The 15,179-nt window shown below is 40.1% G+C and overlaps 1 protein-coding gene across 2 annotated transcripts in view; it reads left to right on the top strand.

Annotated features, from left to right (window-relative positions):
* The window catches only part of STK32A (serine/threonine kinase 32A), a 106,085-nt gene that overhangs the window by 88,004 nt on the left and 2,902 nt on the right, over positions 1-15,179 (top strand). For both annotated transcript variants that reach the window (XM_027841922.1, XM_027841921.1), the window contains exon 8: positions 1,840-1,968. In XM_027841922.1, the coding sequence (XP_027697723.1) occupies positions 1,840-1,968 (129 nt within the window). The remainder of the gene's footprint in view (positions 1-1,839; positions 1,969-15,179) is intronic.

The following is a 15,179-nucleotide window of genomic DNA, read 5'->3' as shown; positions in this document are numbered from 1 at the left end:
CTCACCACCCCCCACTGTTCATTTCAACACATGTTCCGAGTTTAGAGTATGTTTCTTCCTGCTTTTGAAGGGTCTATAAATTCCAGCCCACTGGGGCTCTACAGGGCAAAACTCAAATGTTGTGTTGCTATGTTGGTGTTTATAGCCTTTGCCTCAGGCCATCCCACATCACTGAAATTGTATATCCTGAAAAGTAGGAGGGAATTCAGTATGATTCAATACAGGAAGGATCTTAGTATAGGGAGCTCCACATTTATACTTTACCAAGTCCTAGAGACAAAAGCGAGACATATGAGGGACAGAGAGGTTATATGATTGAGGAAGAGGCTTGGTGTCACATAGCTAATATATGTCAGAGGCAGAACTTGAACCTTTCTCTTCCTAAGTCCAAGCTTAGTACCCTACCCACCAAACTAATGTTGCTTCTATACATTCGTCTGTGTGGATTAAATGCACACAGGATGCTAATCTATCAATAGCATTGCTATGTTTAGAGGCATGTTGGCAATACATTTTATGCCAGCATTTCAGGCCCTTAATCTGGTGAAAGTTCAGAGTTTGGGGTCTTTAACTCCACACAGAGCTCTTGTTTCCAGGCTGCAGAAATTCACACAGTCATTGTTCTGCTAGTATTCATTGAGTACCAATTTCGAGCTCAGCTCTATGCCGAGAACTTTTAGGGATTAAAAAATAGGGAAACCAAGGGACCCTGTTGTTCTTGAAGGAACTTACAGCTTACTTGGAGGGACAGACATTTCACATAATTGCACGGCAGTATAGGGCTGTCTGTGATCACATGTCAAGATATAAGTGGTAAAGCAAGAATCACTCCAGAAGTTTAAAAAAACATGGAGACATTAATGTGACTTAGCACATTTGGGGAAATCGCCGTTTCCATAAAGACTTACAGAGTTGGGGAGTGTCCCATGGTCTGGGCTGTAATGAATCCTTTGTAGGGAGTAAATTTCCCTTAATGTGGTGGAGACTAGAGGTAGGCTCCCCTCCCTAGCGAGTTAATTTTGTTGTTGTTGTTGAGTCGTTTCAGTCGTATCCAACTCTTTGTGACCCCATTTGGGGTTTTCTTGGCAGAGATACTAGAGTGGTTTGCCATTTCCTTCTCCAGTTCATTTTACAGATGAGGCAGCTGAGGCAAACAGGGTGAAGTGACTTGCCCAGGGTATACAGCTAGTAAGTATCTGAAGCCAGATTTGAACTCAGGTCCTCCTGACTCCAGGCCCCAATGCTCTAGCCACTGTGCCACCTAGTCAAGTAGTAACATAGAATTTAGAATTGAAAAGATCCTTAGAGATCATCTAGTTCAATCCTCTCATTTTACAATGGAGAACACTGAGGCTAAGGTAAGATGACTTGTTCCTGTTACACAGAGTCGGTAGAAAAGCCAGAATTTGATTCCAAGCCTTCTGCTCACAAATCTATTGCTCTTCCCATTAAACCCCAAACCAGCCCTCTGAGTGAGCAATCTCATTAGTGCCATAGCACTTTTCCAGCAATGAAACCCCACAGTGACCCAAAACGTCCACAAACAAGAAAGGTAAAATGTAATTTAGAAAATATGTTTGTTTCCCTTTCTACCCAGAGTGGACTTTTGGAAGACAGAGAGAATAAAATATAAGCATAAAGAATGATGAATGCACTATGCCATGGAAGCAGGTGATAAATTATGTAAAGCACACAGTGGGAGCTCCGTTGTCTTTATTATCTTGGGCCTATTTCAGTTGAGACTTAGTTCAGTTCCTTCCCTAGATCTGGCCTATGTGTAAAGTGATATAAAAGGCTGAGTCCCGCTAGGGAGGTGACCTTTTCTTTTGTTCCCTACAGAAAGGCAGACTGAACTGTGATCCCACCTTTGAACTTGAAGAAATGATTTTAGAGTCCAATCCTCTTCACAAGAAAAAGAAACGACTGGCAAAGAAAGAGAAGGATACCAGAAAATGTGACTCCTCCCAGGTAAGCAACAGAATGCACATGTCCTCGACTCCTGCTGCTTGGGGCACACAGGAAAAAATCATGATGCCCTAAATAGGTGTTTAGAGTTGCTAGGGTGCTCTTCAATTCAGTACCCTGCCTGCACAGGGTAATGGTTTGTGCCATAAATCTTTTATTTCAATGAATTGTATTTTGTTAAGAATGAAGTTGGGATAGCCCACACCCAAAGATGTGCTAGAAAAAACTTAACAACTGGCTCTCCAGAAAAAAAAAAATGTACTCACAACATACTTTTTAAAAAATTTATTAATTTTTAATTTATGGAATAAAACAAGCCTTTCCATAATATAGTATACTAAAAAAAAAAGGGATAATTGCTCATGAAACTGCAAATCTATTATGTATAGCTTGCTATTCTTTTTAAACATATATTATCATGTAAATTTCTTTTTTCCCTTTTTTCCCCTCACCTACCCTCCCCCCTAGAGATGGCTACCATTCGACACAAGTATATATATGTATATATGTATGTATGTATGTATATATATGTAAAATCATTCTATACATACTTCTATTTATCACCTCTTTCTCTAGATACAGATAGCATCTTCCTTCATATGTCCTTTGTCATTAATTTGGATATTTATAATAATCAAAATGACTTTAAATTTTAATCTAGGTTATTTACATTTTTTCCACCTCTTTTTTAAGTCTAGAGTCAACAATCAACCAAACAATAAACCAAGCTCCAATGTATTTGCTGATTTCCAAGCTATAAATATGCTGACTAAAAATTTGCCTGTCAGTTCCAGCCAGTTCCAGCACACCCATCGGCACTTAATGCAGATGTCTATTTATTCAATTATTATTTATTAAGCACTTCTGATGTGCATAGCATGGGGCTGGGAGGTTAAAAAAAAAAAGAACATTTCTGGAGGAACTTATGCTAGCATGACAAATGACAAATTTATGCTGTCTAATCACAACTTGGCCTTCCTGCTGCATGACAGTCCTTTAATTCTTCCCTTATTGACCCTCTCCCATGTCCCAACCCTGCTCTTCTTCCCTCGGATCCCCTATACCACTTTATACCCTCTTGTTACTTCTGTCATTTCTTATTATGGAACTTTTGTAGGGCTTTTGTACCATTCAGAAGTTACTTGTTATATGTCTGCCTTATATCTTCCTTAAACCACGTGCTTTTCAAGGGTAGGTACTGTGTCATCTCAGTTGAACTACAGGAATGTTTATTTAAGTGCCTTAGGCTTTATGAAAGGCATGTTGGTAAGGCCTGGGAATACAAAGGCAAAAATAAAGCTCCTTGTCTGTCCTTCAGGAGTTTACATTTTCCTGAGGAGAGTCCTTATCTCTCTATTGAACTCTAGTCTTGCATCACCAAATGTCTGTTGGACATATTCACTTGGTTGTCCCATTGGCATTTCGAATTCAGTATGTCCAAAATGGAATTTCCCCCCACTAAACCTGATACTCTTCCAAATTTCCCCATTTCTATTGCAGGCACCACCATCCTCCTACACACAAGGTTCACAACCTCAGAATCAGTTTTGACTCTTCCCTCTCTGCCATGCCTCATATCTGAATAGTTTGCCAAATATTTTCAATTCTCCTTCCCTCCAATCTCCTGCATCTGTTTCCTCCTCCCCACTCACTCCATCATAGCCCAGGTCCTCAGCACTTTTTTGCCTGGCCTATTTCAGTAATCTCCTAGTCTCCTCACTTCCAGCCTCTCCCTTCTCCAACCCATCCTCCACATGGCTGCCAACATAATAGTAGTAATTAACATTTATATCATGCCAGGCACTGTGCTAAGCCCTTTACAATTATTGTCTCATTTGATCCTCACAACAACCCTGGGAGGTAGGTGCTGTTATTATCCCCATTTTAGAGATGTGGAAACTGAGACAAACAGAAGTTAAGGGACTTACCCTGGGTCACACAGCTAGTAAACGTCTGAGGCTGCAGTTGAACTCAGGTCTTGCAGTGTTCTATCCACTGCGCCACTTAGCTACCAAGCTACATTATCTTCCTAAGGTACTAGTCTAACCACATCACTACCCTCCTCAAAAACCTTCAGTCGCCCCATATTGTTTCTAGGTCAAAATACAAGTTCTGCTGCCTGGCTTTTAAGGCCCTTTACAATCTGGCTCCAAGCTACCTTTCCAGATTTACTTCCTATTACTCTTTTTACACTTCAACAGAACTAGCTATAAGCTATTCCCTGAACTTATCATTCCATCCCCTACTTCTGTTCCCTACATCAGGAATGGACTCTCCCTATCTTTACCTCCCCAAATTCTTATCTTTCTTCAAGGCTCAGCTCACATCTCATCTCCTTCACAGAACTTGCCTAGACTCACCCCAATCTCCTACCTCAAATTAATATTTGTTTACTTGTCTATGCATATCGATACTCTCCTCAGGAAAATGTAAACTCCTGAAGGACAGACAAGGAGCTTTATTTTTGCCTTTGTATTCCCAGGGCTTATCAGCATGCCTTTCATAAAGCCTAAGGCACTTAAATAAACATTCCTGTAGTTCAGCTGAGATGACACAGTACCTACCCTTGAAAAGCACGTGGTTTAAGGAAGATATAAGGCAGACATATAACAAGTAACTTCTGAATGGTACAAAAGCCCTACAAAAGTTCCATAATAAGAAATGACAGAAGTAACAAGAGGGGATAAATTAGAAACAGCCCCTCAAAATTGCATTGTACTTTATGCTTTTCAAAATATCTTCATTTATGCTGTCTCGTTTGACCCTCACAACACCTCCTGTAACACGAGGACACCCCTGTGTTACTAGAGCCAGCTCAAACTGGCTGGGGAGCTGATTGTTAAATATTCAGTGGGAGTATTTACATCCTGGAAATTGGCAAATGCTACAAATCAGGGCTTGATTTATTGTTATACTGATTGTCTAGACTTAAGAAAGTGATGAAGAAAATGTTAATAAGGCAGATTAAATGTAAAAGTGTGTCATGTACATTTTGAGGGGGGGAGCTGATTGTTAAACATTTACCAGCATATCCCTAGATATAACCCACTTACATGAAAGCTCTTTGGGTCTTCAATAAATTTTAAAGCATGTAAAGGGGTCTTGATGATACAGATTCTGTGCTTTCCAAAGGAAAAAAAATGAGTGTGGGTGGGAGGTGGGCAGAGGTAGCCAACTCTCATATATGGGAAATACAGTAGAGTTTGAATGCTTGGCAGTTTAGTTCAAGAAAGGACCTTAGTGTCTGGTACCTTATCCTGCCAGGTGATCTTCAGAATTTTCTGAAGACAATTCAAATGGAAGTGATTCATTTTCCTGGCATGGCACTGGTCTACCATCCAGGTTCACAGACATACAACAATGAGGTTAGCACAACAGCTCTGTAGACCTTCAGTTTGGTAGGCAGTCTAATACCTCATCTCTCCTACACTTTCCTTTGGAACCTCCCAAACACTGAGCTAGCTCTGGCAAATGTACACTTGCCTAAAATTGTATGGAAAACTTACACAAGGCAAGCGTTCATATGGTGATCAGAAGAAGCGATACAAGATCATTCTCAAGGTCTCTTTTAAGAACTTTGGAATTGATTGTATGACAAGGGAGACACTGGCACAGGACCACCTGGCATGGAGTGCCCTCATCAGAGAAGATGCAGTGCTCTATGAGTAAAGCAGAATTGAAGCAGCTCAAAAGAAACAGGAGATGTCCAAATTTAGAGAAGCCACTCCAATTTTCCCATGGACTACCTGTCCAACCTGTGGTAGAACATTCCGAGCTCATATTGGTCTGATCAGCCACAGTCACATGTACCATAACTTGACTCTAAAACAGTGACACCATTTTGGTCGTCTTCAAGAACGAAGGACAACAATTGTAGGAGATACACATATGCCAGGGTCAGAAAGCCAGGATTTGATCTGTCCTGTGCTATTCCCCATCTTCTGGGCCCCACTGGGTTTCAGTCAATGGGGCCACTTTCCTAGAATTGAATTGAACATTTGAAACAAGAATCTTAAGGTTTGCCTTTGGCCACCAGCCTCACATGAGAAGGATTAAAACTCCCTGTGCTGAACTCTGGCCTCATTCTCCGCTGCTTAAGGGTCACATTTTCTTGAAGAAGAAGAAGAAGGGAAAAAAAAGAGCAACACTTAACAGGAGAGTTTGGATTTAAGCCATGCATGTGGAAAGGAGGCCAGCAACCCAAGCATGAATGTTTTAGTGGCATCCAGCTGTCTCCTGATATCCAACTTTTGAACCTTTGTCCTCAGCTACAGGGGAAAGAATCCCTGCCTAAGGAACTTTGGCCATGCTAGAACAGTTTACCTTCTTCCTGCTCCCTCCAGGCCCCCTCCACAGAATTACAATAGGCATTCTCAACATGATTCTTTTTTCACTCAAATTAATTGGGTAAGTCTCATTCTGAGCCTCAGTTTCCTAGTCCATAAAATGGAGATAGAGGTACCTGGAATACCTGTCTCAGAGGGTTGCTGGTGAGGTTCAAATAAGATACTGTGTGAGAAGTGCTTTGCAAACCTCAAAGAGCTCTAGAAATGGGAGATATTAGTCATAAGAAAACAAGTTTCATTTATAATTTCTTTTTTTAAAGATTCATTCATTTGTTTATTTTTAGTTTTCAGCATTCACTTCCACAAGATTTTGAGTTCTAAATTTTAAATTTTCTCCCCATCTCATCCCTCCTCCATCCCCAAGACAGCGTGCATTCTGAAAACCCTTTCTCCGAATCTGCCCTCCCTTCTATCTATCCCCTGCTTCTCTTATCCTCTTGCTCTTCTATTTTCCTGTAGGGCAGGATAGATTTCCATACCCATTGCCTGTATATCTTATTTCCAAGTTGCATGTGAAAACAATTTTTTAACATTTGTTTTTAAAACTTTGAGTTCCAAATGTTCTCCCTTCCTCCCTCCCCACCCACCCTCATTGAGAAGGCAAGCAACTCAATACAGGTTATACTTGTGTAGTCATGCAAAACACTTCCATAGTAGTCATGCTCTGGGAAACTAACTATGTTTCCCTTCATCCTATCCCACCCCCATTTATTCTATTCTCTCTTTTGACCCTGTCTCTCCTCAGAAGTGTTTGCTTCTGATTATCCCCGTCTCGAATCTGCCCCCCCCATCATCCCCCTGCTCTCTTATCCCCTTCCTCCCTATTTCCCTGTAGGGTAAGATAGCTTTCCATACCCAATTGAGTGTGTATGTTATTGCCTCCTAAAGCCAAATCCGATGAGAATAAGATTCACTCATTCCCTCTCATCTTCCCCTACTTCCCCTCTATTGTAAAAGCCTTTTCTTGTCTGCTTTATGTGAGATACCCCATTCTACCTCTTCCTTTCTCCTTCTCCCAGTATAATCCTCTCTCACCCCTTAATTTTATTCTCCAGATATCACCCGTTCATCTTCAACTCACCCTGTGTCCTCTATCTATCAATCTATCTATACTTATAATTATTTTTTCCTTCCAACTACCCTAATACTGACAAAAGTCTCATGAGTTACAAATATCATCTTTCCATGTAGGAATGTAAACAGTTCAACCTTAATAAGTCCCTTATGATTTCTCTTTCCTGTTTACCTCTTCATGCTTCTCTGAGTCTTGTATTTGAAAGTCAAATTTTTTATTCAGCTCTGGTCTTTTCATTAAGAATGCTTGAAAGTCCTCTATTTCACTGAATATCCATTTTTTCCCCTGAAGGATTATACTCAGTTTTGCTAGGTAGGTGATTCTTAGTTGTACTCCTATCTCATTTGCCCTCCAGAACATCATATTCCAAGTCCTCCAGTCCCTTAATGTAGAAGCTGCTAAATTCTGTGTTATCCTGATTGTGTTTCTACAGTACTTGAATTGTTTCTTTCTGGCTGCTTGCAATATTTTCTCCTTGACCTGGGAACTCTGAAATTTGGCTACAGTATTCCTAGGAGTTTTCCTTTGGGGATCTCTCTCAGGAGGCGATCAGTAGATTCTTTCAATTTCTATTTTGCTCTCTGATTCCAGAATATCAGGGCAGTTTTCCTTGATAATTTCTTGAAAGATGATGTCTAGGCTCTTTTTTTGATCATGGCTTTCAGGTAGTCCAATAATTTTTAAATTATCTCTCCTGGATCTATTTTCCAGGTCAGTTGTTTTTTCAATGAGATATTTCACATTGTCTTCTATTTTTTTCATTCTTTTGGTTTTATTTTACAATGTCTTGATTTCTCATAAAGTCACTAGCTTCCAATTGCTCCATTCTAATTTTTAAGGAAGTACTTTCTTCAGTAACCTTTTGGACTTCCTTTTCCATTTGGCCAATTCTGCTTTTGAAGGCATTCTTCTCCTCATTGGCTTTTTGGACCTCTTTTGCCATTTGGGTTAGGCCATTTTTTTTAATATTTTCTTTCTTTTTTTCTTTTTTAAATTTTTTTCTTTTTTATTTCAATATTCACTTCCATAAGATTTTGAGTTTTAAATTTTCTTCCCCTTCCTCTCCTCCCCCCCCCCAAAATGGCACGGCAATCTGATATAGGCTCTATTTATATGTTCATATGAATCATGTTTTCACATTAGTCGTGATGTATAGAAGAATTAGAAATAATGGGAGGAACCATGAGAAAGAAGAAACAAAACAAAACAACAAAAGAAAAGGAGAGCAAACAGTATGTTTCCATCTGCATTCAGACTCCATGATTCTTTTTCTGAATGTGGATAGCATTTTCTATCATGAGTCTTTTGGAGTTATCCTAGATCCTTGCATTGATGAGAAGAGCCAAGTCTATGAAAGTCAGTCATTGCGCAATGTGGCTGTTATTGTGTACAATGTTCTCTTGGTTCTGCTCATTTCACTCAGCATCAGTTCATATAAGTCTTTCCAGGTTTTTCTGAAGTCTGCCTCTTCATCGTTTCTTTCTTTTTTTAAAATTTATTTATTTTTGGTTTTCAACATTCACTTCCACAAGATGAGTTCCAAATTTTCTCCCCATCTCATCCTTCCCCCCACCCTAAGATGGCATGCATTCTGTATATCCCTTCCCCTAATCTGCCCTCCCTTTTATCTCTCCCTCCCTTCTCTTATCCCCTTCTCCTATTTTCCTATAGGGCAGGATAGATTTCTATACCCCATTTCCTGTATTTCTTATTTCCCAGTTGCATGTGAAAACAATTTTTTAACATTTGTTTTTAAAACTTTGGGTTACAAATTTTCTCCCTTCCTCTCTCCCCACCCATTCTCATTGAAAAGGCAAGCAACTCAATACAGGTTATACTTGTGTAGTCATGCAAAACACTTCCATAGTAGTCATGTTGTGAAAAACTAAGTATATTTCCCTTCATCCTATCCCGCCCCCATTTATTCTATTCTCTCTTTTGACCCTGTCTCTCTTCAGAAGTGTTTGCTTCTATTACCCCCTCCCCAATCTGCCCTCCCCTCTATCATCCTCCTACTCTCTTGTCCCCATCCCCCCCCCAATTTTCCTGTAGGGTAAGATAGATTTCCATAATTGAGTGTGTATATTATTCCCTCCTTAAGCCAAATCCGATGAGAATAAGATTCGCTCATTCCCTCTCACCTTCCCCCGTTTCCCTTCCACTGTAAAAGACTTTTCTTGTCTGTTTCATATGAGATAATTTACCCCATTCTACTTCTCCCTTTCTCCTTCTCCCAGTATAATCCTCTCTTATCCCTTAGTTTTATTCTCCAGATATCACCCCTTCATCTTCAACTCACCCTGTGCCCTCTATCTATCTATCTATCTATCTATCTATACATACATATATTTTTTCCCTCCAACTACTTTAATACTGACAAAGGTCTCATGAGTTACAAATATCATCTTTCCATGCAGGAATGTAAACAGTTCAACCTTAATAAGTGTCTTATGATTTCTCTTTCCTGTTTACCTCTTCATGTTCCACTTGAGTCTTGTATTTCAAAGTCAAATTTTCTATTCAGCTGTGGTCTTTCATCAAGAATGCTTGAAAGTCCCCTATTTCACTGAATGATCATTTTTTCCCCTGAAGGATTATACTCAGTTTTGCTGGGTAGGTGATTCTTGGTTGCAATCCTATCTCCTTTGCCCTCCAGAATCTTATATTCCATGCTCTCCAGTCCCTTAATGTAGAAGCTGCTAAATCTTGTATTATCCTGATTGTGTTTCTACAGTACTTGAATTGTTTCTTTCTGGCTGCTTGTAATATTTTCTCCTTGACCTGGGAACTCTGAAATTTGGCTACAATATTCCTAGGAGTTTTCCTTTGGGGGTCTCTTTCAGGAGGTGATCGGTGGATTCTTTCCATTTCTATTTTGCCCTTTGGTTCTAAAATATCAAGGGAGTTTTCCTTGATAATTTCTTGAAAGATGATGTCTAGGCTCTTTTTTTGATCATGGCTTTCAGATAGTCCAATAATTTTTAAATTATCTCTCCTGGATCTATTTTCCAGGTCAGTTGTTTTTCCAATGAGATATTTCACAGTTTTCTATTTTTTTCATTCTTTTGGATTTGTTTTACAGTGTCTTGATTTCTCATAAAGTCACTGGCTTCCAATTGCTCCATTCTAATTTTTAAGGAAGTATTTTCTTTAGTAAGCTTTTGGACTTCCTTTTCCATTTGGCCAATTTTGCTTTTTAGGGCATTCTTCTCCTCATTGACTTTTTGGACCTCTTTTGCCATTTGGGTTAGGCTATTTTTTAAGGTGTTATTTTCTTCAGTATTTTTTTGGGTCTCCTTTAGCAAGCTATTGACTTGTTTTTCATGATTTTATTGCATCACTCTCATTTCTCTTCCAAGTTTTTCTTCTACTTCTCTTACTTGCTTCTCAAAATCCTTTTTGAGTTCTTCCATGGCCTGGGACTGATTCATATTTTTCTTGGAGGCTTTGGATGTAGGAGCTTTGACTTTGTTGTTTTGTTTTGTTTTGTTTTTTGTTTTTTTTGCACAGTTTGGTCATTGAGTTTTAAACTCTTTGTTAAGGTAGAGGGTCTGCTTCCAGTGTGGAAAATGCACCGTCCGAATCTTCAGGGGTTTTGTGTAGCTGTTTTCAGAGATACTTCTAGGGACCTGTAAGTTGTCAGTTCTTCTACGGTGGTATGATCAAGGGCAAGGTGTTTACTCCTTTCCTGGCCTGTGCTCTGGTCTGTGAGTGACCACAAGCACTCTTTTCTGCCTTGGAACTGTGAGGAGGATTCCCTCTCCACTATCAGCACAAGCTCCACCATGCCAACACTCCTCCTCACCCCAAGATCACCACCCAGAACCGTGACCCAGATCCAAGCACAGGCAAAGCAAGAGAATCCTGCCTCAGCCAGCAAAGAGATCCCTGCAATCCCTGCTGATCAGCCACTCAATTCCCCCTCATTCTGTGGGCCAGAAGCTCCAGAAGCAGCCACCTGGGACTGTGCTGGGACTAGGGCTGGGACCTAGCTTCTCTCCCATCACAATCACAGACTTTTCCTACTGACTTTCTAAGTTATCTTTGGTGTTTGTGGGTTGAGAAGTCTGGAAACCGCCACAGCTGCCCGTGATTCAGTCCCCTGATGCCTGCTCCAGCTTCCCTGAGGCCTGGTTGTTGCCTGCACACCCACGCTAAACTGTGTTTCTCTCCCAGCCTGGCACAAGAGAACTTTCTTATCAACCATCCAGGTTGTCTTAGGCTGGAAATTTGTTTCACTCTTTTTGTGGGTTCTGCTGCTCTAGAATTTGTTTAGAACCATTTTTTACAGGTATTTGGAGGGGTTTGGGGAAGAGCTCAAGCAAGTCACTGCTTTTACTCTGCCATCTTGGCTCCCCTTCATTTACAATTTCACAGAATCACAGAATGTCAGGGTAGACAGGACCATCAGGTCATCTCCTTCAGCACCTTTATTTTAGAGGAAGAAACAGAGGCAAGAAAGGGAGAGTCATTGCCTAAAATCACTTAGTTATCAAGTGGCAGAGCTGGAATTTAAATGTGTGACTCTAAGCCTAATATTCTTTTCAATAATAATAATTTTTTATTTTTATAGAATGTTTATGATTTACAAAACACTTTACATATATTCTTCATCTGACCCTCACAACTGCCACCCCCCCCCCACCGAGGTAGATACTATAGGTTACCCTAATCCTCATTTTTCTGATGGGGATTTTTGTTGTTGAGTCATTTCAGTTGTGTCCAACTCTTCCTGACCCCATTTGGGGTTTTCTTGGCAAAGATACTGGCATGGTTTGCCATTTCTTTCTCCAGCTCATTTTACAGATGAGGAAACTGAGGCAAATAGTTCAGTGCCCAGGGTCACACAGCTAGTAGGTGTCTGAGACAGGATTTGAACTCATAAAGATAAGTCTTCCTGATTACAAGCCCAGAGCTCTGTCCACCATACTACCTCATTTCCCTCCAATGGAGATATTGAGGCTCAGAAAAGATGACTGGCCCAAGGTTATCCTAGCTAGTAATTTTAGAGGTAGAAATCAAACTCAGTTCTCTTCTGACTTTAGGTCAATCATTCAGTGAATGTGCCAAGTACTGTGCCATGCACTGGGCAAAAGACAGCCCCTGTCAAGGAGCTCATGACTGAACATGCAAATGACTAGGTACAGATAAGCTATATACAGGAAAAATTGGAAATATTCTCCCCACTGCATCAGGCTGCCATTCAACAAAGATCCTTATTATACACAAAGGGCTTTTTTTTTTTTTTTAGTACATTAGTACATTAAGGAAGTGCCTTTGATTAAATTCTTCTGGTAAGAAAGAGTAAAAAGAATGAGACTTTTCAATCAATAGATGTCCTCATTAAGGAAAAAAAAATGCTCTCACATCACCTTCGTGTGTGTGTGTGTGTGTGTGTGTGTGTGTGTGTGTGTGTGTGTGGAAAAAAAGCCCTCTTAATTAAAGGGCAACTATTGTTCTATTCTTGTTTTTAAAAGAAAATCTTTCAAGGTCAGCCACGTTTATGAGCTGTCGGGGCAGTCTGAATATTTTATAACACTCACACAAAGAGGTTTTTTAGCAAACATATTTTGGGGGGCGGCTAGGTGGCACAGTGGATAGAGCACCAGCCTTGAAGTCAGGAGGACCTGAGTTCAAATCTGGCCTCAGACACATGCACTTGCTAGATGTGTGACCCTGGGCAATCACTTAACCCCAATTGCCTCACCCAAAAGAAAAGACAAAGCAAACATATTTTAAGGTCTTGATATCCCTATGACCCATAATCCCAAACTGCCTGCTGTTGTCACTTAACTCTGGTTTGTGTTTGTGTTTGTCTCTCCAAGCTCCTTGATGGCAGAGACTCTCTGTCTTCTGCTCCATCTTTGTATTCCCTGCTGAGCACAAGGTGCCCAGGGCCTGGCAGAGGCCAGACAAACACTTGTTAAGTGGATGCCTCGGAAGCATCTCCCTCCCCTCCACTGAGACTTCCCATCTGGTGTGAAATATGAATCTGAAATGAAGAGCCTGTACTTTAAATGAAAAAAATATTTGAAAACAATGATCAGTGACCCCAAATCAAATACATGGGGTCCCAAAAATTTAATAAGTTCAAAACCACACTGACTGAGATTGGTAACTTAATAACCTGCATGTACATATTGTCTTACATTAACGAAGAACTAGACACCTGTGAGTTATTATTACTGTCTGTATCCTGTAACCCCTGGGATTTCTTCCAAGGCTATATGGTTTCAGGGTATAATAAATAAGATCAAGTAAAAATTAATTTAAAATAAACTTTATTACCAGATGTCTTTCCTCCTTCTTCCCTCCCCTCACCCTCACCCCCACTGCAAATGGCTTTATTGTTTCTTTGCAATTAGAACATTTCCCAACTCTACTTCTCTCTAGACTTTGATTATTTTTAAAAATTCATATTTAAAAAACTTACAGGATCCCACTCAACTCCTTCTGCCCATTGAGGACAATATAGCTTAAACCCTTTGCTCTCTATTCCAAACCATCTCTTTCTTCTCCCTCACCTCCATATACTTTCTCTCTGAAACTCAGATCACAGTAATAGATTTAGTTAGAAGGGACTGCAGAAGCCTTTTCATCCAACAACACCCCCCTCCATTTTACAAGTGAGGAAACTGAGACCCAGGGAGGTTAAGTGACTTGCTCAAAGTCAGAGAAGTAGCAAATGGCAAAGATAAACTTTTAATCCAGGTCTTCTGCCTGGATTGATCTTGATTGATCTTTGATCATTGATCTTTCTACTTGGAGCAGATATCACCAGATTGATATAGGCTTCATTTAATGTATCTCAGGTCCCCTTCATTTCCAGGTGTCAAATCATCATCCCCTGGCTTGGTTAGTACAATTTAGTAATTTCTTCAACAACATTTTTCCTTTTACTCTCATTAGATCGTTTATTTTTTATTTTTTTATCATAGTATCCTAGATTTAGAACTTGATAGAAGTCTTTCTACTCTCCTCTCCACTCTCCTCCCTCTCTATTTTATAGGGAGGAAGGCAACAAACATTATTAGGCACTGCGCTAAGTACTTTACAAATATTATCTATTTGATCCACCAACTCTGGGAAGCAAGTGATATTATTATCCCCCATTTTGGTTGAAGAAACTGAGGCAGGCAGAAGTTAAATGACTTGCCCAGTGCTAAGAAATGTCTGAGGTCAGATTTGAACTCAGGTCTTCCTGATTCCAGGCCCAGTGCTCCATTCACTGTGTCACCTAGCTGCCTCTGTCTATAGATGAGGAAACTGAGAAGCAGAAGTGTGATTTGTCCAAAATCACATGAGTAATAAGTAGCAGACAGGATTTGAACCCAAATCTAGTACTATTCCCACTGCATCATGCTGTTTTCCATTTTTCCTCCCTTTTTCCTTTCTTGTAAAGTCTACCTGGCCTCTTTCTTACCTACATTCCCTTTTTCTTTTCTTCTGAATACTCATATTTCTGTTTTGACCTTTCAGAAGTCTCCTAAAATAATTCTAAGAGCCTTTCTTTGCTGCCTCTGCCAGGAGTTCCTGAGAGCTCTACTTCTATACTACCTTCTCTGCTCAGTATAATCCCCACTGCCCTTTTAACTAAATCACATTTTGCCAGCCTAGTGAGTGCAACCTTTTGTCTCTGGAATTCTCTTTTAGTTGCATTCTGACTGCTTTCTGAGTTTGGAAAATCAGTGGGTATTAAAGATCTCCCTTTTGGACTTGTTACTAGATATAAAATGAGAGGTTGAGTTGTGTAATTTTGATGGCCAAGCTTTACCCACTTAAAGAGAGGAGAG

This window comes from Vombatus ursinus, unplaced genomic scaffold (assembly GCF_900497805.2).
Source record: "Vombatus ursinus unplaced genomic scaffold, bare-nosed wombat genome assembly UNPS02014863.1, whole genome shotgun sequence".
Taxonomy (NCBI): Eukaryota; Metazoa; Chordata; class Mammalia; order Diprotodontia; family Vombatidae; genus Vombatus; species Vombatus ursinus.
The sequence above is the reverse complement of the archived record's forward strand: the minus strand, read 5'-3'. Positions and strand labels throughout refer to the sequence as shown.